At 43.8% G+C, this 27,996-nt stretch overlaps 1 protein-coding gene across 1 annotated transcript in view; it reads left to right on the forward strand.

Moving 5' to 3' along the window:
- The window catches only part of LOC311263412 (NT-3 growth factor receptor-like), a 152,779-nt gene extending 127,521 nt beyond the window's left edge, over window positions 1–25,258 (forward strand). Inside the window, 1 exon segment of the mRNA XM_084363460.1 lies at window positions 24,778–25,258. Coding sequence (XP_084219586.1) covers window positions 24,778–24,963 — 186 coding nt within the window. The 3' untranslated portion in view covers window positions 24,964–25,258.
- Window positions 25,259–27,996: the final 2,738 nt, after the last annotated feature.

Below are 27,996 nucleotides of genomic sequence, written 5' to 3' on the forward strand. Positions count from 1 at the left end.
TGTCCACTGTAGTGACCGCTATGCACCAGAGGGTTAAACTGTTCACCTGCTCCACCTCAGCCTCACTGATATAGACAAGGGTATGTGTCTTTGCCCCCTTTTTTCTAAAATCAACAATCAGCTCTTTGGGTTTGCTGACATTTAGCAGTAGATTGTTCTTTGTGCATCACTCTGCAAGATTGTTGATTTACTGCTGAAATTAACTCTCATTGTTGCTTGTAATGCAGTGTGTTGCATTGTTGTTTGTAATGTCTTCCTGGCTTATCTTTCCCCATGTTATTCCTGGTTTGTACTTTGCTTGTGATTCGTACTTGGTATCTGGGTTGACCTTTGTTAGATTATGTTTCCTGGTTTTCTCCTGATTTGTTTTTTACCTTTGCCTGCCTTGTGTTGTTGCCTTATTTGGGGATTTTGGATTTCATGAACTTTGGGTTTCAGCTTTGTTTAATAATGCTCGCTTTTTGTTCCTTATCTGGCTGTTTGTGTGTCCCACTTGGTCAATTCGTACTGTCAGGATTCAACAGAAAAAGGATCCAAACATGAGACACACGAGCATGCAGATAAGGAACAAAAAGCGAGCTTTATTAAACAGAGCTGAAACCCAAAGTCAAAAAAGCCAAAAGCAAAACAGGAGAAAAGCACGAAGGGATAATTGGACACAAGTGAAACACAACAGGGTGGGACAGAAAACCCCAGTTGGGAAACACTGATAAAGGTAGGAAATGGAAAGTGAGACATAACACAGGACGATGTAACTTAAAAAAAAAACAGGAAATAACAAAACCACAAACTCAAACTATGACAAGGTGAGACTACCTAATCAAACTGTCCGGGGTCTGCTTGTGAGGAAGTCCAATTTCCAATTGCAGCTTGCGGTAGTCATGCCCAGACTGTGAAGTTTTCTAATGTTGAATGCTGAACTGATGTCAACAAACAGCATTCTGATGTAGCTGTTGTTATTTTCAAGGTTTGTGAAGACTGAGTGGGGGGCAGTGAATATGGCATCCTCAGTAGATCTGTTGGTTCTGAATGCATACTGGTGAGGGTCCAGACTGGCAGGGATGTTGTCTTTGATGTGCTGGAGAACTAGTTTCTCAAAACACAGGAACCAATGGTGGACTAGATTAAAAGAAAATTCCAGTTTATTAAAACAGATTATTAAAAAAATCCATATTATTAATACTCTCCAGACCCTTAAAACTTTTTTAAGGTTTTAAACCTTAAAAAAGGTGTTATTTTTGTGGGGTTGGCCATCATTAATTTTAGTTACAGTAACATTAACCTGTATGATGGCCTTGACCCTTCATTAGCTGTTTAACATGTTTAATGGTATGAAGTTACCATCCTCTGATTTTGGAAACTACAGTTTTTTTGATGACTAAAAAGCTATTTTTTTGGTCGCTGTAGTTCTTCATCATCAACTTTATTGTCCCCAAGCTTGATTGATGCCAATTTAAACACCGAATACACACTTACTTAACATAAAACATATAATAGAAATTCACCAGGCACCTTAGAACTTGAAGTTTATATACTGTTAGATCCTGAGTATACCCCTGTCCAAGATGTACTGGACCAGCTCTCCGTTATAAAGGGTTAGGTCCCTAAACCTACAAGGTGTTACTTTAAAATGGGATTTAATTAGGGACTGCTTAAGCTGGTAGCGAGGAGACTTGCCTAGCCTGCCGCTGGCTTGGCACCTGACTTGAATAGCCATTGAGTCTGATATGGCCACCAGCCACGCCCTATAACGACAGCTCTCCTCTAAATGATCTGAGCACTTGGTATGGCGCTAGGATGAATTTAGGGCCTTTTTGTAAATCCTAAGGGGACTGTTCCAACTTGTTGGGCTAGAATAACCTTTAGGGACCTTTTTTAAGATATTTTGCACACTTATCACCTACTTTTACTTCCGTCAAAGAATCAAAAAAAAGAGAAGGCGGAAGTGGTGCGAACGTAAACAAAAGAGGGGGAAGAGAGCAGGGATCCATGCTAGGCCATCGCTCCTACTCTCCAACGTCCGCTCCCTCGACAACAAGCTGAATGAGCTACGTCTGTCGAGAGAAACCCACAGAGAGTGGAAAGACTGCTGTGCATTTGCTTTCACAGAAACATGGCTCCAGGACAATATCCCAGACGTGGCCATACAGCTGGAGGGAATGACGGCGCTCCGGGCAGACAGAGATGCAGCTACCTCTGGTAAAAGTCGAGGAGGGGGTCTGTGCATCTACAGTGGGTACTAGTTTCAAATGGAGGTTTCCCTCGCGGAAAGCGTGATTCACGCGTTGCGTGAAATCGTAGGTCACATTGTAGCCACTAGGTGGAAGCATCGTACTGAAATGCAGCTCAAAAGATTTTGGGATAATTCCACGTTTGACCACAACGTAGCTGCAATGGAGAGTGGCGCTGTTCATAGGCCATAGGCTACTTCATTTGCAGCTGTGGTCGAGAGAGCTAGAGAGTGAATGGAGAGAGGGACCGCTACGCCGGTGAATCAGATCAATGTTGTTGTTTTTTATTGTTTCACAGTGGTTACGTTCAACAGGATCAGTGGTTCTCATGGGGGTCCTGGCCCCCTCCATATTTTTGATCTCTCCTGTAGCCTGGCCGGGTCTGGCTCCAAGTTTGAGCAAATTGTCTCATATCTATTTTCTGCAAGTTCTCGTGAATGTAACAATCCACTTATAGCCCACGATCGCTCGTTTAAACAGTTTCTAAGCTGCTTCGTTCGTGCCAGCAGCCTGGACCCGATGCGGCTGGACTCACGAGCGGAGCATTAATGCACATCTGTCTGCAGCTGCTCCAAACACACAATTTGAAGGGACAGATTAGATGTTGATTTTGTTAACAGTGACTTTGTTGATACTACTTTAATCGCTCTACGCTTCCCTATTGAAGTCAGTAGAAGCTGAGCGTCCGACTGTGTAAAGCGCTGTGGCTCTGCGGGGATGAATGAGAAGGAAGTTGCGCCGGTTACCTGTGATAAGTAGCTGATTCTGAACAAAAGATGAAGGCTTTCTAGCGCGTATTTAGTCAATGAAATGTACACACAGCAGTACATATTTCACCACTTTTTTTTTTTTGGGTGACATTTTAGGGGAAGCTGAGCTTCCCTTGCAGTCTTAGAGCAATCGCCTCTGGTGTATGAAAATCGCTACAGTGCTTTGGTTTTTAGGTGCTCTACAATCTCATAGTTTCAAAGAAAATGGATTGATTTTTACTTAACGCAATGAAACGAAAACAATATATATTATATTACTATATTGTTGCAACTTTAGAAAATTTAATCCAGGGGAAAAAAGGCTTACAAATATGGACCAAAACGGCTCAGTAATACGCACAAAAATCCAAAAGAAACGAAAATGAACTAAAAAAAAAAAAAAAAATCATGAAGTGGTCTCAGTCTGTGTTTTACGCATGCCTCTGTGCGTCTGGCACATGTGTCTTGGAGTTCTGAATGGAGGCTGTATGTTCAGCTCCCCTTACATGTGAAATTTATTACATGAAACAACAAAATTTCTTCACTTATGAACTGAAAAGTGTGAGGAGAGCTACTGTAGGAACCGGTTTTTCTGTTCAAAGCAAACAGCTGTGTGAAGTACTGTGGGGGGCAGGACTTTTGTCTGACAATGTACTTGACTGAAGTATCCACAAACACACCCATTGGTCAGAGATAAATGGAGGATGCTAATGTGTCGCTAATGTGTTACATTGTGTCTCTAAACGGGTCCGCTCGGCACACACACCCTCCAAAAAAAAAAAAAAACTATTGGCAGAAGTCCGGGCCGTGAGAACCGGCAGTCTACCTCTCGTATGGATAATCAGCGTGATAATCCAACGGATTTGATCTGGAAAATCCCTTGTTGTGATAGACTCATGTGTTTTCATAATGTAGCCTATCATAAAGTGGATACAATCACCGCAACTCTGTCCGGAGCTTCGCTACTTTTATTTCCGTATCCTTGGTAACAGTAACCCAGGTACAAGGATCCCCACCTCCCCGCTTGACTTGAAATTATGCCCCCCCCCCCCTTGTCCAGATGCGTTCCGCGGTCCATGGCGATTTTCATACACACCCAGCCTCGCTTTCAATAAAACACACACACGCCTCCTTCGATGTGAACTCCCACAGACCATGAGGCTGAGTTGATAACCAGTTTCGTAGTACCGTGTTAACTCGGACCGGGGCTTGAGGTTTTGAGCTGGACTCCTTTGCAGTACAGGCTGGCTGGCTGACGGTGTCACCGGTCTCATTATCACTGGCTGTTTGTGTTGTTTGTCAAAACATGGATGAATGAAACCTATCAACTTTGTACGGGCCGCGTCTTGTTGCCTATTTCTATCGAGGAAAAGTTATTTCAGGATATCCTATGTTTTATCGCCCAGCCCGAAAATGACACAGCCCGTTCATTCATGAGAAATCATCCAGCAACACTCTCAATCAAACAAGGTGGGGAATGAGAAATCTGCGGACAGTAGTTCGCTCATTTTAAAAACACAGACTGGTGTGTTTGGAGCTGACGAGACTGAGGACCGAAAAAAGAGAGTGAGACGTATACTGTAGCTGCAGTTGTTACATTTGTCTCATTGAAAAACTATAGCCTACTGTATTACAGTGGCGAGCGGTGACCCTTTACTGTGGTCATGCTGACGTGTCAATACCATGCGCGCCCGTAAGGGGGGTATTTATTTATTAGCCTAATAAAAAAATATTAGGCTATATGTTTTTTTATGTCTCAGATCAGTAGGCGCTGCTGCTGGTGTGTTTTTAAAATGAGCGAACTAGGCTAGTAGCGCCGCAGATTTCTCATTCCCCACCTTGTTTGACAGAGTGTTTCGAGATGGTTTTCATGAATGAACAGGCAATGTGTCACTGTCAGACCGGATCGTTTGACGGGAGGGGGGGTCGGGCCGTATGAGTTTCACTCATTTTGACCAGGCTACACGATGAAATGAACCACTGACAGTTTCCCACTGAACAATTCAAACAAGTCAGTTTTGCGCATGCGCGTTGGCAGATAAGCTGCTTCACTGACAGCTTTTTTGCCATTCAAAGTGCTCATATACAGTAAACACAGCCTCTAGTAACTGTACTACTCGGTGTCACAGTGCGCATGCGCGAAACAAGCTGTCAGCTTTCCAGCTTTTCGCAAGCAAAACAGGACAGATTAGGCACGGATTTAAGACCAAAACAGTAGAACGAAGGTATTGTATAATTGAACACACTGCCAGATTAATATTTTCAATTATTTTTTATTGAAGGGCTTGGGCATGCACTGCATTTATAGCTTATTATGACCGCTCGCCCATGCTGAATTATTATTATATTGCATTCCCCATTTGTGTTCACTGCTCCGTGCTGCTGTCTTATGGAGGCGTCCTGCTGCTCACAGATGCCACCTGGCGGTTGTTTGGGCACATTGCAGCTTCTGGTGAAAACACAATTACTCCTCCACAAAAAATCCGTGTGACTCTCCCGTGACTCACGCGTGAATCTCGCGTGAAATCATCCAAATGAAACTAGTACCCACTGTATATCAACAAAGACTGTTTTGTAAATGCCATGTTAGCCACTAAACACTGCTCTCAGCTGGCGGAGTTCCTCATCGTGAAATGCCAGCCATTCTATCTGCCGAGGGATTTCACCATAGTGATTGTTGCCGTTGTTTACATAGCTCCTAGCGCAAATGCTAAAGCTTATGCTAACGAGGCACTTGGAGGGCTACATGATGCCATCAGTGAGCTCCTGACTTAAACACCCAGACAGCTTTGTAGTGGTGGCAGGGGATTTCAACCACACCAGTTTAAAGGCTGTATTCCCCAAGTTCAAGCAAGTTGTGGACTCTAAAACCAGAGGAGAGAACATGCTGGACCTGGTGTATACAAACTCCCCAGATGCATACAAGGCAACGCCCCGCCCCCACCTCGGCCATTCTGATCATCTGTCTGTTGTGCTGGTGCCAGCTTACAAACCACTACTGAAGTGCAGCAGGCCAGTGAAAAAACAAATCAGGATCTGGCCTGAGGGGGCAGACTCAGCACTTCAGGACTGTTTCATGCACACCGACTGGGATGTTTTTAAGACAGCAGCCTCCCAGGGAGACCAGATAGACATTGAAGAGTATGCTGAGGCGGTAACCAGTTACATTGCAAAGTGCACAGAGGATGTCACTGTAATTAAGACCTTCACTGCATGTGGCAACCAAAAACCCTGGATGACTACAGAAGTGTGCTCGCTGCTGACAGCCCGAGATGCAGCCTTCAGGGTGGGGGGTATGACTGCTCTCCGCTCAGCCAGGTCTGTGCTCTCAAAGGGAATCAAGGCTGCGAAAGGCACCTATGCAGAGAAAATCCAGGGACACCTCTGCGACACAAGTCCAGACAGGGGGTCAACAACGATGATGCTTCTCTTCCAGACAGGCTCAACAACTTCTTTGCACGCTTTGAAGCACCAAACCCGACAACCAGAGGTCAGGCTGGTCCTTCTCTACCATCTATCGGGCCAGCCCTCACCATCAACGCAGCAGACACTTGCAGGGCCCTAACCAGGGTCAACCCATGGAAAGGGGGAGGCTCGGATAACATCCCGGGACGTGTGCTCAGAACCTGTGCTCGTGAGCTAGCAGATGTCCTGACTGACATCTTCAACATCTCCCTCAGCTCCCTCAGTCAGGCCATTGTCCCCAGATGCTTCAAAACATCCACTATAATACCAGTAGCAAAGAAATCAGTTGTATCCTGTCTGAAAGACTACCGCCCCGTCGCAACCGCTCAAAACACTTCATCACCAATTGTGATGAAGTGTTTTGAGCGGCATGTCAAACCACACATCACAGCCAGCCTCTCTGCATCACATGACCCACACCAGTTTGCGTATCGTCCCAACCGTTCCACAGAGGATGCAATATCCACCACTTTGCACTCATTCATCACCCATCTGGACTAGGGCTGCCACAAACGATTATTTTGATAGTCGACTAATCGCCGACTATTTTTTTCGATTAGTCGACTAATCAGATCATACGTAAATTGAATGTATAACATACAGTTTATTGCACCAGCATGCAGCTGCTCTTATATAACAATCATTAGCTTTCAGCTTGAAGTGTTACTTACTAAAAATGAAGACAATTAAGATGATAGTTCATTAAACCTTTAATGAAATATAGGGGTGCAACGACTAGTCGACTAGTCGACAAATAGTCAACTACTAAATTAGTCAATGACTAATTTAGTAGTCGACTAGTCGTTAGTGACGTCATCGTGTGTGTATCCCACAGCATGCAATGCCACGCTAAACAATGTTTCACCATAGCCAATTGAAATAGCTCAGAGTGAGACATCTCATTTTCCCCAACTAAATAAGAGCCATTGTTTTTTCTGCAATTCATAATCTACTTTGATAGTCGACTAGTCATCGACTACTATAACGACTAGTCGACTAGTCTAATCTGGACCAGAAAGACACCTACGCCAGAATCCTATACATTGATTTCAGCTCAGCATTTAATACCATTTTCCCCCAGAGACTAATGGAGAAACTCCTCCTACTTGGCCTGAACACTGCCACATGTCTCTGGATCCAGGACTTTCTGACGGAGAGACCTCAGTCTGTCCGTGTCGGTAATAACATGTCCAACTCCATACATTTTGACGGGGTACTTCTATATTGACCAGCACAGCTTTTCTAGACTTTACGGTACTGGTTTAGCAGATCAGGAATTCCACTGACCGATTGCATGCAAGTTAAGCCATTCCATGTGATGCTACTCAGCCAATCAAATCTGTGCATTCCAGACGATAAACATTGTGACTCTGAATACAGACAGATGAAAGAGGTGAGAAGCGAGTGACAGACGGAAAGACGAGTGAGTGATACAAGGAGAGAAGACAGAGAGACGAGTGAGCCGGAGACAACAGAGAAAAATAACCACACATGGCGCTCTCTAAGAAGAGAAAAGTGGACAGCGAAAACGGAGCTTTCAACCCAGAATGGACAGACTCATTCATGGTAATTCTTCCCAGTGGAAGCACAAAACCAGTCTCTCTCGTATGCTCAGAGACCGTGGCAATTGGCAAGTGTCAATGTGAAACGGCACTATGAGACAAAGTAAAGTTTTTGACCAAACGCACCCACTCAAATCTGAACTGAGGTCACAGAAAATAAGCAGTGTCAGAGCCCAATATGAACAGTCCACCCGGATCCTGACCCATTCATTCACTGCCCAACAGCGTGCTAAGGAATGTTCCCTCAAAGTCGCTTGGATTTTGGGTCATTACAAAAAGCCATTTTCTGATGGAGGGGTTTTCAAGGAGTGCATGAGTGCAGTAGCTGAAACCTTACTTGAGGGGAAACAGAAAGAAGAGCGTTGTGACAAAATAAAGCAAATACTTACAGTACAGACCAAAAGTTTGGACACACCTTCTCATTCAAAGAGTTTTCTTTATTTTCATGACTATGAAAATTGTAGATTCACACTGAAGGCATCAAAACTATGAATTAACACATGTGGAATTATATACTTAACAAAAAAGTGTGAAACAACTGAAAATATGTCTTATATTCTAGGTTCTTCAAAGTAGCCACCTTTTGCTTTGATTACTGCTTCGCACACTCTTGGCATTCTCTTGATGAGCTTCAAGAGGTAGTCACCTGAAATGGTCTTCCAACAGTCTTGAAGGAGTTCCCAGAGATGCTTAGCACTTGTTGGCCCTTTTGCCTTCGCTCTGCGCTCACCCCAAACCATCTCGATTGGGTTCAGGTCCGGTGACTGTGGAGGCCAGGTCATCTGGCGCAGCACCCCATCACTCTCCTTCTTGGTCAAATAGCCCTTACACAGCCTGGAGGTGTGTTTGGGGTCATTGTCCTGTTGAAAAATAAATGATGGTCCAACTAAACGCAAACCGGATGGAATAGCATGCCGCTGCAAGATGCTGTGGTAGCCATGCTGGTTCAGTATGCCTTCAATTTTGAATAAATCCCCAACAGTGTCACCAGCAAAGCACCCCCACACCATCACACCTCCTCCTCCATGCTTCACGGTGGGAACCAGGTATGTAGAGTCCATCCGTTCACCTTTTCTGCGTCGCACAAAGACACAGTGGTTGGAACCAAAGATCTCAAATTTGGACTCATCAGACCAAAGCACAGATTTCCACTGGTCTAATGTCCATTCCTTGTGTTCTTTAGCCCAAACAAGTCTCTTCTGCTTGTTGCCTGTCCTTAGCAGTGGTTTCCTAGCAGCTATTCTACCATGAAGGCCTGATTCACACAGTCTCCTCTTAACAGTTGTTCTAGAGATGTGTCTGCTGCTAGAACTCTGTGTGGCATTGACCTGGTCTCTAATCTGAGCTGCTGTTAACCTGCGATTTCTGAGGCTGGTGACTCGGATGAACTTATCCTCCGCAGCAGAGGTGACTCTTGGTCTTCCTTTCCTGGGGCGGTCCTCATGTGAGCCAGTTTCTTTGTAGCGCTTGATGGTTTTTATGCGACTGCACTTGGGGACACTTTCAAAGTTTTCCCAATTTTTCGGACTGACTGACCTTCATTTCTTAAAGTAATGATGGCCACTCGTTTTTCTTTACTTAGCTGCTTTTTTCTTGCCATAATACAAATTCTAACAGTCTATTCAGTAGGACTATCAGCTGTGTATCCACCTGACTTCTGCACAACACAACTGATGGTCCCAACCCCATTTATAAGGCAAAAAATCCCACTTATTAAACCTGACAGGGCACACCTGTGAAGTGAAAACCATTTCAGGTGACTACCTCTTGAAGCTCATCAAGAGAATTCAGAGTGTGTGCAAAGCAGTAATCAGAGCAAAAGGTGGCTACTTTGAAGAAACTAGAATATAAGGCGTATTTTCAGTTGTTTTACACTTTTTTGTTAAGTACATATTTCCACATGTGTTAATTCATAGTTTTGATGCCTTCAGTGTGAATCTACAATGTCAATAGTCATGAAAAGAAAGGAAACTCATTGAATGAGAAGGTGTGTCCAAACTTTTGGTCTGTACTGTATGTCAGCATCATCGGCCACAAAGAAAAGTGAAATGTTAACCGAGGATATGCTAGCCCAGCTGGATGAAGCCATTCAAGGCACCATGTGTAGGCTTAGCTGTAGATGAGTCCACTGATGTGTCTGACAATGCTCAGCTGTTAATTTATATAAGGTTCTTCAACAAAGACAAGAAAGAGTTCTGTGAAGACCTGTTAGGTGTAACTCCCCTTCAGATCAGTACAAGAGGAGAGGACATCTACCTGGCCATTAAGGAGATGTTAACAATGCGAGGAATAGAGTCAAAACAAGTGGTTTCAATAACCACAGATGGAGCCCCTGCCATGATAGGGAGAGAGAAAGGAGCTGTGGCAAAAATTAAAAAAAGGACAATCCTGAGCTCATCTCTTCCCACTGTATAATTCATCAATCTGTCCTGTGCTCCACCCTGTCAGATGAGCATGCTGAGGTGATGGACACGATGATGAAAATGATAAATTTTCTCAGGGCATCCTCTTCCTATCAGCATAGCATGCTTAGGGAATTCCTCAGAGAAGTTGATGCAAATGCTGATGATCTTTTGCTGCACAACAATGTGAGATGGCTCAGCAAAGACTGGGTGTTGGAGCGCTTTTGGTCCATCAGGAGGGAAGTAGCAGCTTTCTTGGCAGAGCTGAGAAGCAGAAGGCACCAGTGTTTTCTCTTTTTTTAAAAGGTGAGAAAAAGATGGATAATGTGGCCTTTTTGGTTGATATCACTTCACACCTGAATGAACTGAATTTGAAGCTACAGGGCAAGGACAGCTCAATTTGTGAACTGATGACAGCTGTCCGCTCCTTTCAGAGGAAGTTTATTTGTTTATTAGATGGAAGCTTGAAGTGTTCAAGGAAGACCTGCAGGGAGACTGTGCACACTTCCCAGCAGTGCAGGAACAGGTTCAGGGACAGAGAGATGTGGCTTCTTTTGTTGACTTTGTTGATAAGCTGATTGTAAACTCCCGCAAACGTTTTGACAGCTTCAGCTTCGGACAGCAGCTCACCATGTTCATTCAAAACCAATTTCTCATCACAGATGTTAGTGGGTTCTCAAAGGAAGTCACACTGCACTTAAAGTGGGCAAATGCTGGGCCTCTCCAGATGCAACTGATTGATCTCCAAGCAGATGTTGCCTTGAAAGAGCAGTTTAGAAGAACTGACCCCGCCACTTTCTGGCTCCAAATGGTCTTTGAGACAGCTTTCCCAGGTCTGAGGAAAGTAGCCCTGTACATCTTGACTATGTTTGGCTCCACATACAGCTGCGAGGCAGCTTTCTCCACAATGAACATAATTAAAACGAAATATCGTTAAAGGCTCACCAATGAACACCTGCGTGTATGCGAATGGCCCTGACACCATTCCAGCCCAGATTCAAAATCGTTGCAGGACCAAGCTATAGCTCAATTCTCTCACTGAATTTGTTCAGTGAGAGAATTGAGAAGAACTGAGAGAACTGTTCAATTGTTAAGATGTGTTGAGATCTATCTGTTATAAAATTGGTTGAGACTGTTAAGATGTAGAGCAATTACAAGGAAAAGGGAAACTCAAGCTGCTGCTACACTTTATTTTATTTTTCAAAAATTAAGTACTTTATTTTAAGATGCACAATTTTTAAGTTATTTTATTTTTTTTAAATGCAGCCCTTCTTTAACTTGAAGAGAGAAGAAAATACATATCTACAGTATTATATATCTGTATAATTAAATGTTAATGACAATAAATATTGTCGAAATGTTTTTTAATTGTTCTTTCTATATTTGATTTGACAGTCAGTTGTTGATTACATGCAGATGTTGATACAACTACAAGGCTACTTCAATATATATCACACTAAATCATAACGCAAGTTAGACATTATGATGTTCCGGACCTTTGCTTGAGGAAATTTTTTTCTAACTGGACCTATTTGACTTTTAGTTGAATACCCCTGACCTAGAGGGTTGGTGCAGAGAAAACAATCTGGTGCTCAATGCGGACAAAACGAAGGATATGTTTATCGACTTCTGGAGGTCACAGCCCGAGCACGCTCCTCTCAGCATCAGTGGCCGCACAGTGGAGAGAGTGGAGAACATCAAGTTCCTTGGAGTGCAGATCTCGCAGGACCTGAGCTGGAATAAGAACATCTCAGCGATCACGAAACGGGCCCAGCAGAGACTGTACTTCCTGAGGAAGCTGAAACAAGCCTCTCTCCCCATCAGCATGCTCAGGACCTTCTATGGTGGTGTGGTGGAGAGCGTTCTGACATATTGTATCTCGACATGGTATTCCAGCTGCAGTATGTCAGACAAAAAAGCCCTGCAGAGAATAGTTAGAGGAGCTGAGAGTTTCCCTCCCCTCTGTCCAAGAACTCTTCCTAAGTCGCTGCAGGAGCAGGGCACTGAACATCGTCGGGGAACCCTTCCACCCTCTCCACACATTCTTTGAACTGCTCCCATCTGGAAAACAGTTCCGGAGTCTAAAAGCCCAAACAAACAGACTAATCAACAGCTTCCTTCCACAAGTTGTTAGATTGTTGAACTGCTCCTCACTGAAGTGAATGTGCATGCATGTTGTCCCTGTCATGCTGGACACTGCTACTGGGCCCTTTACTGCCCATCCGAAGGTGCTCTCCAGTGCCACCAGGCTCTCTGTGAGTCTTTCTACTCGGCCTGATACTATCTGCCAGTAGTAATCTGAGCCAATTGGCACAGAAAGTTCAGATTTGTAATCTCCAGCGAAGTCTGCAAGTTGGAGACCTCTCTCTTCCATCTCTTTCTGTATATGTTCACCAGGGACTTTCATCAATGCTGTACACACCTTGGGGGTCACAACTGCCTTTATTTCAATGCTCTGCCGTTTATCCCAGACATTCTCCAAGCTGAGAATGTCTGGGATAAGCCGTTGTTGGAGCGGAGGAGCCAAATGTGTGAAGGGTAAATGTCCCTTGTCTAATGACAGGTAGCTGCAGTGCCCTCACCACATTCTCATGCACAAAACTCCCCAGGCTCCCTCCATCTAGAAAGCAGCGGACTGTCTTCCTGCCTGTGGGCCCTTCAACCCATGCCAGTTTGTAGCAGCACAGTGTTCTCATTATCAGACTTGCCCTTTTCTACTTGAGGAATTACTGAGGAAATAACAGTGTCTACGTCGGCAGAAACAGCAGGTAGGGGTGCCTCATTTTTTTCACAAATGGCTGCATGATGCTTGCCTCCACATGTGGCACATGACCTACCTTTTGACCTGCAGAACCTTGCGATGTGTTTGGGACCCAAACACACATAGCACCTGCCAAGCTTCTTCAGCTTTTCTTTACGTGCTGCCACCTGGTGGTCTGGACAGTTTTCAGATTTGTGTTCAGCACTATCACAGAACAGGCAGTTTTGTGTTGTCTGGTTGGCAATGTGTAGTGCAGCTACAGATGTCATGCTTGGTTTCTTTAGTTTCATGTCACTGGCTGGATATGATTTGCTGTATGTTTTGTGAGCAGACTGGTTCTGTCTCTGATTATATGATCTCATCATTTGCAAAGCTCTCTCTCGGCTCTGAACCTCTTTCTGTAGGAACTTGAGCACACTAGGCACCTTCCACTCATCCTCATCTCCCCTCTGACGGCTGTACTTAAGAGTATGGGTAAATGTCAGCATGCTCAGTACAGTCGTATGCCACGCGCATCTCGGAATGGACAACTTGGACAACTGCGCATCATCTCAAGCTCAACCTCAGTAAAACTGAACTCCTCTTCATCTCGGGAAAAGACTGCCAGCACGTGGACCTGTCGGTCACTGTTGAGGACCTCACAGTATCGCCTTCATGGACTGCGAGGAACCTGGGCGTAATCCTCGACGACAGACTATCCTGCACCCCCAACATCACTACGGTGGCCCGATCCTGTAGATTTGCCCTCTACAACATCCGCAGGATCAGGTCTTTCCTTACAAAGGACGCAATGCAACTCCTGGTCCAATCGCTGGTCATTTCCCACCTGGACTACTGCAGCTCGCTCTTGGCTGGACTCTCAGCCTCTGTGACTAAACCGTTGCAGTGTATCCAGAACACTGCAGCGCGCCTTGTTTTCAATCTACCCAAATTCTCCCATGTGACCCCCCTCCTCCGTGACCTCCACTGGATTCCTGTTGCGGCCCACATCCGATTCAAGACCATGGTGCTGGCCTTCAAGGCCGTCAACGGAACTGCACCCATCTACCTCCAAACACTGGTCCACACGCCCCAGCGTGAGCACTTCGCTCTACTACATCAGCTGGCCGGCTGGTACCGGCTACCTAAGAGCAATCAAAACCCGCTCAGCGAAGTCGCGACTCTTCTCTGCTCTGGCACCCCAGTGGTGGAACGAACTCCCAACCAGTGTCAGGACAGCAGAATCACTCGCCATCTTGCTCAAAAGACTCAAGACTCACTTGTTCAGACTTCACCTCGACTCTGCATAGCATGACTCCCTCCCAACCCCCCACCCCAAAAAAAGAACAAAAAAAACATAATTTATATGCACTTGTATGTTCTTTCCCTTAGCATTTACATCATAGCACTTTTTCTACATTTTTTTCTACATTATCGACGGTGATATGTTGTGGTTTCTTTCTTGTGACAAATGTACTTATTGTAAGTCGCTTTGGACAAAAGTGTCTGCTAAATGCCCTAAATGTAGATGTCTGGCTCAGCGGACCTCTGCCAACTCACGCCTGTGGAGCTGGGCATTCTCCAGAATCCTCAGTCTTAACACCTGGCTCCAGTCAGCCTGCAGAATCATCAAAATTGGTTTCATTAGTTGCATTTCCATCCACCTTTTTTTATTCGCATTTTAAAAAATTGCAGATAAATACTTGGATGGAAACGCCAGAAATTCGCAAAAAAGTGTTTTACGCTTGGAGGGGGTGGATTTGTCAGCGTATCGATAAAAGGAAAATGCAACTTTTTGTTATGGAAACAGGTTTTGCGAATAAATCATGACTAATCCGGATGTGACGTTGTGGTACGACGTCCCAAAAGTCCTTCACCCAGCGACGTTCCCAAACAAATGGAGAACGACGTGGTCTCCCTCCAGCAAACTCCGACAGCACTCGTAACATTAAAAATCTTCTTTTCCTTCTCCTCTTCAGGAGGGTTTTGTAGGCTGTGAACGCTGACAAAATTGTAGCTAATATTCTCCCAAGAGCCGACAGGTTCACCAGTAAATTGTCCATGATGTTGAGTGTCAGCTGAGTGTCAACTGTCAGCTGAGTGTCAACTGTTGTTATGGATACATTCACGCTCTCTAATGACGTATGACGTATGTCACGGCACACTCCTCCTCTCCCAATAATCGCAAAACAATAACGAATGGAAACGGGCATAAATTCGCATTTGCTTTTTGCGCATTTTCACAAAATCCGCTCTTAAATTCGACACATTTGGATGGAAACCCAGTTAGTGACATCTTCAACCTATTTTGTCAACCTGACAGACTTCACCCCAACAGTCTGGGTAGCAGAGTATTAGCAGCTAACATCCAGCATGCTGTTCAGACCGCTGCTCTGCGTGATTGACTGCTGACCTGCCACGCCCCCTCCTGGAGCCTTCTTCTTCTCCACCTACTCTGGCAGCACACAGTACTGTCTCTCTCACAAGCTCTCCCTGGCAACCAACCCAGGTACTGACAGTTTCCCTGGTTCAACGCCCTTACCGTGGTCCACTGTCTCCTACTGGCTGTCATAAAGCTACTTCCACTGCTGTGATCAGGGTCCGAAATTAACTTTTTGACTCACCAGCCAAGTGGACTGGTAGATGAAAAAATCCACCGGCCAAGCATATTTTTTACCGGCCAAAATAATAAATTGCCTTTTTGTGTATCATGTTGAATACAAACTTAAAGAAGAGGCCAGAGCAAAGTTGAAGCGTTATTATTTTTAATATATTGATGAATGTATTTGCTATCAACAGGAGTTAAAGCAAGAAAATCTATCTATCAATTGTTCTATGTCTGAAATTAGGCATGGCTCCTGAGAACGTTGAGCCCTAAACAGAACATTGGATGCTTAATTATTTAATATACATCCTCCTCCTCAGACTCCTCACTTTCGACCACAGTCATCACCCCCTTCTTTGCACAGTCCATGAAGTCCAATTTCCTGCTCCTGACAGAGTCCTGGTGCCAAAACACCACGGCTTTTGTGGGATCATACTCAGAGTCCTTTCTTTTCATCCAAACAAAAGTCAAAAGTTATTTCATTAAAAATTAACTTACAATCATGTTATTCAACATAGCTGTTACTTCTCTAATTTTCTGTATGTCTGTATGTTTATACACAGCAGAAAATCAGTGAATGTTCTCAGTAAAATAATTGTAAAAGGTGGTCATTGATTATTGAATTTTCATTTTCATTATGATAAAAATGTGGAAAATTTAAACGCTATTGTGGGATTGCATTTTCATTTTAAAACAAACATACATTAAACATATGCTTCCTAACAGGTGCCAGTGACACTAATTTCAGAGAAGCAAAGTTTTCACATACTCACACATCCACTCAAAGTCAGAGAGCGGTCTTGCCCTCTTTCCAATGGCATGTACATTACGAAACAGTATCTTCATCTTCGCGCTGGTCTGCGCCGACATTGACACAAGCACCGTCACGGTGGGTGTCGAGAGGAGAGGCTCAGCTTGAGCCCGAGACACAGACATACAGGAATGGTGACACTTGCTACGCTCATGATCGCGGATGTTCTCCAGCTTCATTGTTCTGTTTCCGATAACAAACGAGTTGTGTCGTTTTTTTTCTTTGGCATACTGGCGACACACCAAACAGCTCATCACCAGAGCCTCAGCATCATGCTGTAACCAGTCTCTGGGAACCCCTCGATCTCCAAACCTCCACGTTTCACAATCTCCTTGAATGTGTGTCTCCGTCCTCTTTTTTGTCGCATTGTTTTCGTTTCAAAGGTCTCTTGACTCCTTCCAAATACCACCACATACTTTGAAAATTTGCTTCGTTGCTAGACAAAATGTCAGGGTCAGAGCCATTCAGAGGCAGAGTGCAGGCGGGTCTTCACACTGTTTTTGTGTGTGTTTGTGTGTGTGTGTGTGTCCCAAAATGCAGTAGACGCTTAGTTTTACGTACTATTGTGGTACAAACATTTACCTGCCAGTGTGGCGGATAACCTCCGCGATTTACTCGCCAAACAGAAAATGTACCCGCCATTGGCGCTTGGCAGGTGTTCATTTCGGACCCTGGCCGGTTTGGTTTCCAATTCCTGTTATTTCATATTGCAAATCAATGCACAGACAAAGGTGTAGACAAACTGTCGATCATAGTGTGCTAGTTAATCCAGCCAGGTCAGCTAACACCAAACCTCACATCAGCAATCTAACCTTTGGGTTATTTAACATCCGTTTGCTGACCAACAAGGGACCTCTGCTCTATGATCTACTGAATGACCATAAATTTTATTTCTTTTGCTTGACTGAGCAGCTGCCTAATGACTTTTCACACCTTAATCAAACTATTCCTCCTGGGTTTGTCTACACATCACAACCCCGTACTTCCGGCAGAGGGAGTGGCCTGGCGATACTATACAGTGAAAATTGTCCTCCATTACGGTACCTGTGTACCCTTCATTTGAGTCCATTGCTCTGCAAATCCTACTATCTTTGCCACTATTTTTCGACCACCCAAGCCGAATAATGCCTTCCTACAGGAATTCTTAACCTTATATTCTGTGTCCCAAAATTTACTATTGCTGGGTGATTTTAATATCCACTTGGATAGCATCAACAATGCTTTTACAAGGGACTTTACTTCATGCCTTGACAGCTTTGGACTACAGCAATATATTGACTTTCCAACACACTCCAAAGGACACATTCTTGACCTAATCTGCTGTTCTGGTGTAACCCCTCAAAACTGTTGTTTAATATGCTTCGCTCTATCACGTTCCGAAACATCAAGAATATTGACTTGTTGGCCCTCTCTAATGGAATTGATAACTTCCCTAGCAGAGACAATTTGTCCACCACAGATGAACTGGTATCTCAATACAGTGGTGGACTTCATGGAGTGCTAAATACTCTTGCACCTCTGAAAACCAGGTCTGTTTCTTTTACCCACTCTGCTCCTTGGTTTACACCAGCACTACGCCAGCTCAAAACTATAGGCCGTCATTTGGAGCGCCTTTATGTCAAAACTGGCCTAGCAGTTCACAAAGAAATGTATCATAATCACATACTTTCAATACAACGATGCTCTTTCTTCAGCCAAGACCACATACTACTCAACCTTAATCAGGACAGCTGATGGGAACACTAGAGCCCTATTCTCAACAGCCTTGATGCTCTACCACCTCACTTACTCAGTTAACACAGTGTAATAACTTCATGACCTTCTTCAATGCCAAAATTGAAAATATCCACCAGACACTGACTGCTTCAAATAACTGCATCCTCTCTGCACTCTTTGCCTACATTTTCCTTCAGCTTGCTAGCTTCCAACTGCCAACTGTCTCTATCTGGACTCATCCATAAATCTAAATCATCCACCTGCCAGTTAGACCCCCTACCGACCCACCTGGTAAAAGTCTGCCTGCCTGCCTCGTCCTCTTTAATAACTGACATCATTCATTCCTCACTGTCTACTGGTGTTGTTCCATCATCACTAAAGACTGCTGCAATAATTCCAAGAAACCTGGCACAGATCCAAATGATTTGAACAACTTTTGTTCAATCTCAAACTTGCCATTTCTCTCCAAAATACTAAAAACAACTGTTGCAGGTCAGGTAAACACCCATCTGTCTGACTACAATCTCTTTGAACAAGTTCAGTCTGGTTGTCGTCCCCTCCACAGCACTGAGACAGCCCTGGTGAAAATCACCAATGACCTCCTGATGGCATCTGACTCTGGTCGACTCTCCATTCTCCTCAACCTGAGCACAGCCTTTGACACAGTCTCTCATGACATGCTCCTAGACAGGTTAGCCTCCATTGGAATCACTGACATCCCTCTGGCTTGGTTCAGATCATACCCCTCTGGTCGCACACAGTCTGTTCAACTCAAGAACCTAAGATCCGGCTCGTCTCCAGTCTCCAGTGGTGTTTCCCAGGGCTCTGTCCTTGGCCCCCTCCTGTTCATTATTTATCTTCTTCCTCTTGGTCACATTCTCAGGAAATGTCATATTCGATTCCACTGTTACGCTGACGATACCCAGCTCTATCTTTCCACTAAACCTTCTTCCACTCTACCACCCACAGCTCTATCCAACTGCTTACTGGAAATTAAATCATGGTTCTCACTCTCAACTTTCTTAAACTCAACAGCGACAAAACTGATGTCCTCCTCATTGGTACCAGATCCACCTTAGCAACACTATCCTTTGAAGCCCACATCAATAATGTTACTCGGTCTGCATACTTCCATCTACGCAACGTCAATCGTCTCCATCCCTCACTTACTCACTTACTCCAACCTGCACTGCTATCCTTGTAAACACCCTGATTAGTCAGACATCCCGTCTGGACTATTGTAATTCTCTCCTCTTTGGTCTTCCTCGGAAATCTCTTCATAAACTCCAACTGGTCCAGAACGCAGCCGCTCGTATCACCACCAGAACTCCCTCTATTGAACACATCACTCCTGCCCTGCAGCAAATTCATTGGCTCCCTATCAAATCCTGCATTGATTTTAAGATTCTACTCCTCACTTTCAAGATCCTTCACAACCTGGCACCATCGTATCCCTCTGAACTTATTCACATCTACACACCTTCCAGCACTCTCTAATCCTCTTTTGCCATCCAGCTCTTTGCCCCATCTTCTAACTTAACTACCATGGGGTCAAGAGCTTTCAGACGATCTGCCCTCCGCCTTTGGAACTCTCTCCCACCAGACATTTGCACTTCTGACACTGTCTCCACCTGAAAACACACTTATTCTGAGTGGCATACTCTGTCTCACACTAACTATGTAATCACATTCTTGTCTATTTACTGTACTATTGCACTATGTAGTCACATTCGTATTTATTTATTTATCTTTGCAAAATTGCACTAACTTCCACATCAATGTTACCCGATTTATATTGTTTGATGTACTGTTGTGTTATGTGTGTGTGTGTTGTAAGGTGTCCTTGAGTGCTTTGAAAGGCTCCTTTAAATAAAATGCATTATTATTATATTTGCATAATTTAATTTACTCTGTGGGCTCCTGCTAGCATAACATACCTGAGGTAGATGGGGAAATGAATGGGACTTTTTGAATGTTTGGCTCTTTCTGTCACTCAAAGCAGGGTGTCCAGTCTCTGTCTGTGCCGGCGTGTGTGTGAGAGTGACGGACAGACAGTGGAAACCCACCCCATCCCCTGCACAGGACAGGCTACCACACAGATCTCTGTTCAGGCTTGGAAATAGTGAAATCCATCATAGAAGAATGCCTTAATTTTTCAATGCCATTAGCATAACTGATAACATCAGAGCTTATTGATACCATGGCCTTTCGAAATTTAGCCCAGGGCCCATTTAATTCTGGGTTTCGGTACCCATTCCTAGACAGTCATACAGTCGTGGTCAAAGGTTTACATACTCTTGAGTATACTCTGCTACAACTCTCATTTTTCTGCGATGGAATGAGTGGAACACATACTACTGAGTTCCAAAAAACATTCATGAAGTATGCTTCAATTCTGAAATTATTATGGTTCTTCTGAAATTGTGACCAAATCTGCTGGATCAAAAATACAAATACAAATTGAATGACCAATTTCAAACTGGGGAAAGTTGCGTGAATGAAATTTTCTTAGCAAGGCCTCTCAATGTCTGCTAAGTGATTATGATTGATAACAGCTGGTGACTTTTCTGGGTCCATTTTAATAGGGCTGGTTTGATACACCCACTAGACTCAACAATGGGAAAGTCTAAAGAGCTCAGTACTGAAAGAGCACGTTATTGATTTGAGCAAGTCAGGAAAGTCACTTGGAGCCATTTCAAAGCAGTAACAGGTCCCAAGGTCAACTGTACAAACAACAGTTTGTAAGTATAAAGTGCATGGCACAGTTGTGTCACTGCAACGATCAGGAAGAAAATGCAAACAATCACCTGCTGCTGAGAGAAAACTGGTCAGGATGGTCAAGAGTCGAGCAAAAACCACCAAAAAGCAAGTTTGCAATGAATGAGTTGCTGGAAGACAAGTGTCAGTGTCACTGTCCATAGTCAAGCTTGCATCGCCATGGGCTGAGAGGCTGCTGTCAAAGAAAGGAGTCCTTGATCCAGATGCGGCACCTTAAAACTTGACGGAAGTTTGCTGCTTATCCGTTGACAAAAAAAAGCCTTCTGTAGGAAAACTGAGGTCAGATGAAACAAAAAAATGAGTTGTTTGGCCACAATGACCAGCAATATGTTTGAAGGTGAACCCCAAAAACACCAAACCTACTGTCAAGAATGGTGGTCGTACTATTCTTCTCTCATTTAGCTATCTGTGTGTTAACTTTTTCAAAATCCCTGTTGCTACAGGGGATTTAGCACTACATTGTTTTACGTATGCGCTTTTACCTCTTTTACCCGTCCTGACTTTTAGTCATCGGCTGGCTGGATAAGTGACAGGCATCAATTTCCATCACGGAAGTCTAGGCCATTTGCCCAATCTCTCCACTTCCACTTCCTATTCCGCTTTTTATTCATTGAAATCCCCTGCGTAAATCCGATCTCAATCGTTTTTTATTGTTTTAAATTTGCTCAACTGGACTACCAGCTTCCTGACACCAGCTGCAGAGACGATTGCACTATACTGTTATGCGCTGTTACACACCAGTTTCCCAGTGCCACAGTCCCTGTCATAAAAAGCAAGCTCCAGGACTGTTTACATCTCTCTCATACCCACCTGAAAGCCCCTACTCTTCTTCTACAGTTCCTAACCATTCTACTGACCTGCATATTGGTGCCCCCTGCCATCATCCCCTATCCCCTACACTAAGCTCTCTCTTTTGGAATGGCCACACTGCTGTCCGACCTCTCTCTCTGCCTGTTCTCAATACCAGCAGGCATGATTACTCTAACTGGTCACATCGCTGTCCCCCTGCAAAAGCAAAAAAACTCAAGTGGTGGGGTAAATTATGCAAATCTGGATCCATTACAAAAATGTAAAAAAGAATTACAAATTCTAATTATGCTTCTGATTAGCTGCACCCTCTTAAATATATGGTCTCTGGCCAATAAATCGTTTAATCTTCAAATGATTTAATCTCAAACAGTACAACAGACTTCGTGTTTCTAACTGAAACATGGCTTAGAACTGGCGACTTAAATGTTTTTTCCTGAACTATGCTCTCCCAACTAAACATTTTTTAACTCCCCCAGACTGAGTGGTAGGGGAGAGAGACTTGCAAGTAGTGATGTTCAAAATCACTCTTGATATCCCTGTGTGTTTTATTATTGTCTATTGCCCTCTGTAACCAAGTAGTAGTTTTTTATCTGAATTTTCTGATTTAATTCATGTCAACAACCCAAATAACTCCTTTGCATCTGATTGTTTAACTACATGTGAATCTTTTAATCTGAAACGGCATGTATCATCTCCTTCACATGAATGAGGCCATACGCTTGATTTAGTTTTCACTTTGGGTTTAAAAATCAGTTGCCTCTCTTTACAGGATTATGTTTCGGACCATAAAATGGTTCTGTTTTCATTTAAACTGCATCTATGCCACTCCATGTCCAAACCGTTTACATGTGTGTTTTAAATAGCAACTCAGCTGCAGACTTTGCTGCTGCTTTCACTACGCATTCACCTTAACCATCAGCTGAGCTCCCACCCTCCACCACACTGTTGGATAAGTTCACACCCATAACCCCTAAAGAATCGGCTGGACTGGATACGATTATCCAGTATTAATATCACCAACTGCAAACTTGACATTCTTCCTTCCACCCTGTTCAAAGAGACTTTTTCGCCCCCTGGCTGCTGAACATTGTAAATGCATTGCTTTTATCTAGCTTGGTCCCAGACTATTTTAAACAGGTCTGTATCCAGCCCCTCCTTAAGAAACCTGACCTCCTGAACCTGAACTCTACAAGACCCAACACTCCCCCATAACTACCGTCCCATTTCTAAACTGCCTTTACTCTCAAAAATCATTGAAAAAGTGGTTGCTAAGCAACTCTTAACAATGGTTGGAAAACAAATTATTTGACAAATTCAAATCTGCTTTTAAAAAGAACCGCAGTACAAAAACAGCCTTACTTAGAGTGAAAAATGATTTATTAATGAGCGCAGACTCTGGAAATACCAGAGTCGTTATTTTGCTGGATTTGAGCTCAGCTTTTGATACGGTCGATCATGCAATCCAATCTAAACACACTCGGAAAATGGATTGGCCTAGGTGGGACTGCTCTAAACTAGTTGCTGCTAGCTAACTAGCAATAAGTTACAACACCAAAATACACTTTCAAAACAGTTTCTGAATGCTAACAAGCTAGCTTGACAACTATCAGTAATAGCATGGGCTATATGATGATATTAGGTGTTTACTTACAGGTGAATGCGACATGAGGTAGTTACTTGTAGTTAGATGTTGTGATGAAAACGATGCACCAATATACTCTCCTCCCCACCGCTCTTGAGGACTCCGTTGTGGTATTCAGCAGTTGTCGGACAGCGCGTGTTCATGGTTTGGGGGGAGTGGCTTTGGAGAGAGGCCTGAGTGCAGGGGGCGGGGTTTACTGGCCTGATACTTTCAAAAATTTTACCTGAGCTTGAAAGTTTTTCCATCTTACCAACCCCAGCTTTAATGGCAGTGGCCTGCTGTACACTGCATAATATGGCAATAAGACATGTCACATGACATCACTTTCTTTTGATCCCAGTAACTGTGCGTCCCTCTGCTGACATGGCATTCATAGCATCACATATGTTTTGCCATTGCTGTGTTTTTGACATTCCTGTAAAGCAAGTGCTGACGCTGTGGAAGATCACGTTTACGTTGTTTTATTTTATTTATACCTCAAGTACCTCAAGTTCATTGCTGCTGAAAGTCTTCTCCTTACTACCCTTTTTTGGTGGCATTGCTCCAATCGCTGCGCCAGTGTCGGCTATTTGCACACGGCACAACACCTGCCCTTATATGGTGTTTAGTGGACATCACCTATGCTAATTACAAACAATCGGCCATGCGCCTCCAAGTTATGATCAAGTGGGATTCATCACTCAGCACAGCATGGTTAGAGCAGATTTGGATGGTTATAACGTTTGTGTGTAAGTGTGATCAGTGTTTCCAATCAATAACTGATATCCAACAGGGGGGCGTATCGGCCAGCAAAAAGACTTCCGTGAAGGCTGTTCTCATGTATCCTTGCTCAGCGGTCCTCAGGATCCCTCCAATATACTCATTCCTCAGAGCTAAAAAAGAATTGCTTTGGGATAGCCTGCAAGAGGCAGACCCGAGCAACTTCTGGGTCAAGCAAGGGTCAAGGAGTAAGGATATGACAGGGAATTGGGATGTTTGTCAGGATCTGTTACAGTCTTGTGTTATTTCCCAGCATCGATGTGTCTCATCTCTACAGAAAAGCAGCAGTTTTATCACATTCCCTTCCTAAATTGGCACATCCCGATAACTGCACTGTGACTCTCTCTGTATAACACTTACAGTATCTGTTACATGTGCCCATCAAATTACACTGCACAGCCAATGTCTGTGGCACTTTGCATGTGATGTAGGCTTGCATGACCAAAGCTTTCTCAAACAAGGCAACTTGTATATCTTCTTTAATCATATGTCTGTCTGTCTTCCCAGGTGATAGAGTGCATTACTCAGGGCAGGGTACTGGAGTGTCCCAGGCTCTGTCCCAGGGAAGTCTACGATATTATGCTTGGCTGTTGGCAGAGGGAGCCACAACAGCGCCTCAACATTAAGGACATTCAGAAGATGCTGTTTACTCTGATGAAAGCCACACCAGTGTATCTGGACATACTGGGATAGAAATGGATATGAGTATAAAGGAATGGAATGTATTTGAATCGTCACTGAAGTGGAAATAAGATGACTGGATCAGAAGGAAATGGATCACCTTGGAGTGAGAGTCTAGCCCGGACTCACAGAGTTGTCTGTGATGAAACCATATGAATTGAGATTTGGCATAGCGCTTCCCTTTATCCAACTGCCTGACACATAAGAATTGAAATGAACTAACCAAAGTGCAGTTATGTGTACTTAACTGGATTTGAATAAACTTGATTACAGTGTATAATATTACATTATAATCAAATGAAATGTTCTGGGCTTGTGTTATCCGGACTAGCTTATTTTTTTAATGACCTCGTGACTTAACTATTAAGTATGGATCATCTCAAACCGGACTGAACTGGATTAACCTGATTGTACTTGTCTGGTATGGTTTGTTTTTCTTATCCTATTAATTTAGGTACTATCATATCCTAGCCTATGCATTTCACCCTGTCCAAATCAGTCCAGCTTTGGTTCTACCCAAGTCTTGATAAAACCTTACCTAGCCTGGTAGAGTCTGGCTCAACTTGGCTATATTTAAAATATCCTTTTTCTATATTATATTGATCTCACCATAACGTGTTATTATCTGTGTTCAGTGATGAGTGAGGCATGGGTTGGTTTGGCTTAACTCAGTTTCACAATTTTCAATTAGAGCGATCTTAGTATGCCTTATATAGCTAGTATTTTTCTTTGGTCATCAAACTGTTTACCATCCTCAACTTCCATGGTGTAATGTCGAAGTTAAGAAAGAGGACTTGCACAGAGTGATCACAAGAAATCTCTTTGCCTTTTAAAAACATTGTATGCTCTATTTGCCTATACATTTGTGTGTCTTGGATTGATGGCACTCAGGTCAAACTTCAAAGTGTTTCTAGCTAACATTTTGGAACATCTTCGTAATGTTATCATGATGACTCCATGCCATCTAAAGACATGACTAAACATGTGCTGTGGTTAAAATTCTATTTCTTCTAATGACCCACTTTTTGGCAGTGAAAAAGATGTCTGCATCTGATGGATTTTTTTATGTGCAAGTGATGATCCTAGTCTTTGATTGGTGGTTTTGGGAAAACCACAGCCTGGTATTGTCAGACTAATTTGCAAATGCATCTTAGTCTGGTCCCTCTGAATTCATCTCCCATTTCCAATTGCCGTTAACAATGGGCACAGACCAAAGTACTTCTGGGCACAATTGGATTGACCTACATCCATGCAGGGGAAACAGGATGATGAGGAACTGAGTAACATTCAAGTTGGGGTGGTTCTTGTTCTGTTTTCAATAGGGAAAAAAGTGGCAGCTTAATCACTAACCTTCTCAAATACACTATTCATTAACAGAACCTAGATTCATATTTGATCAGCACTGCCAAATTTGTGAAAAGTGACACTCCTTTGTCCGTTAATGTGTCAAACCTGCCCCAAATTAGATAAATGGTTGTAATCGGCCCAACATGGCCCACGTTATCTGTCTGACCAAGAGGAGGTCCACATGCATCTGCCAGAGCTAATAATGCATGAGCCTGACAAGTAAAACCATGAAGAAAGAAACTGAACTGCCACATCATTTACACTGAACAAAAATAAAAACGCAACACTTTTGTTTTTGCTCCAATTTTTCATGAGCTGAACTCAAAGATCTAAAACATTTTCTATATACACAAAAGATCATTTCTCTCAAATATTGTTCACAAATCTGTCTAAATCTGTGTTAGTGAGCACTTCTCCTTTGCTGAGATAATCCATCCCACCTCACAGTTGGGCATATCAAGATGCTGATTAGACAGCATGAATATTGCACAGGTGTGCCTTAGGTTGGCCACAATCAAAGACCACTCTGAAATGTGCAGTTTTGCTTTGTTGGGGGGGTCTGGGGGGGTCAGAATACCAGTCAGTATCTGGTGTGACCACCATTTGCCTCACGCAGTGCAACACATCTCCTTTGCATGGAGTTGATCAGGTTGTTGATTGTGGCCTGTGGAATGTTGGTCCACCCCTCTTCAATGGCTGTGCGAAGTTGCTGGATATTGGCAGGAATTGGAACACGCTGTCGTATACGGCGATCCAGAGCTTCCAGGAATTGTGTACAGATCCTTGCAACATGGGGCCGTGTATTATCATGCTGCAACATGAGGTGATGGTCATGGATGAATGGCACAACAATGGGCCTCAAGATCACGTCACGGTATCTCTGTGCATTCAAAATGCCATCAATAAAATGCACCTGTGTTCATTGTCCATAACATACGCCTGCCCATACCATAACCCCACTGCCACCATGGGCCACTCGATCCACAACGTTGACATCAGCAAACCGCTCACCCACACGACGCCACACACACTGTCTGCCATCTGCCCTTAACAGTGAAAGCCGGGATTCATCCATGGGGAGAACACCTCTCCAACGTGCGCCATCGAATGTGAGCATTTGCCCACTCAAGTCAGTTACGACAACAAACTGCAGTCAGGTCGAGACCCCGATGAGGACGACAAGCATGCAGATGAGCTTCCCTGACACGGTTTCTGACGGTTTGTGCAGACATTCTTTGGTTATGCAAACCGATTGTTGCAGCAGCTGTCCGGGTGGCTGGTCTCAGACGATCTTGGAGGTGAACATGCTGGATGTGGAGGTCCTGGGCTGGTGTGGTTACACGTGGTCTGCGGTTGTGAGGCTGGTTGGATGTACTGCCAAATTGTCTGAAATGCCTTTGGAGACGGCTTATGGTAGAGAAATGAACATTCAATTCACGGGCAACAGCTCTGGTGGACATTCCTGCGGTCAGCATGCCAATTGCACGCTCCCTCAAAACTTGCGACATCTGTGGCATTGTGCTGTGTGATAAAACTGAACATTTGAGAGTGGCCTTTTATTGTGGCCAGCCTAAGGCACACCTGTGCAATATTCATGCTGTCTAATTAGCATCTTAATATGCCACACCTGTGAGGTGGGATGGATTATCTAGGCAAAGGAGAAGTGCTCACTAACACAGATTGACAGATTTGTGAACA

This window comes from Pagrus pagrus, assembly GCF_965226575.1.
Source record: "Pagrus pagrus genome assembly, chromosome: 10".
Taxonomy (NCBI): Eukaryota; Metazoa; Chordata; class Actinopteri; order Spariformes; family Sparidae; genus Pagrus; species Pagrus pagrus.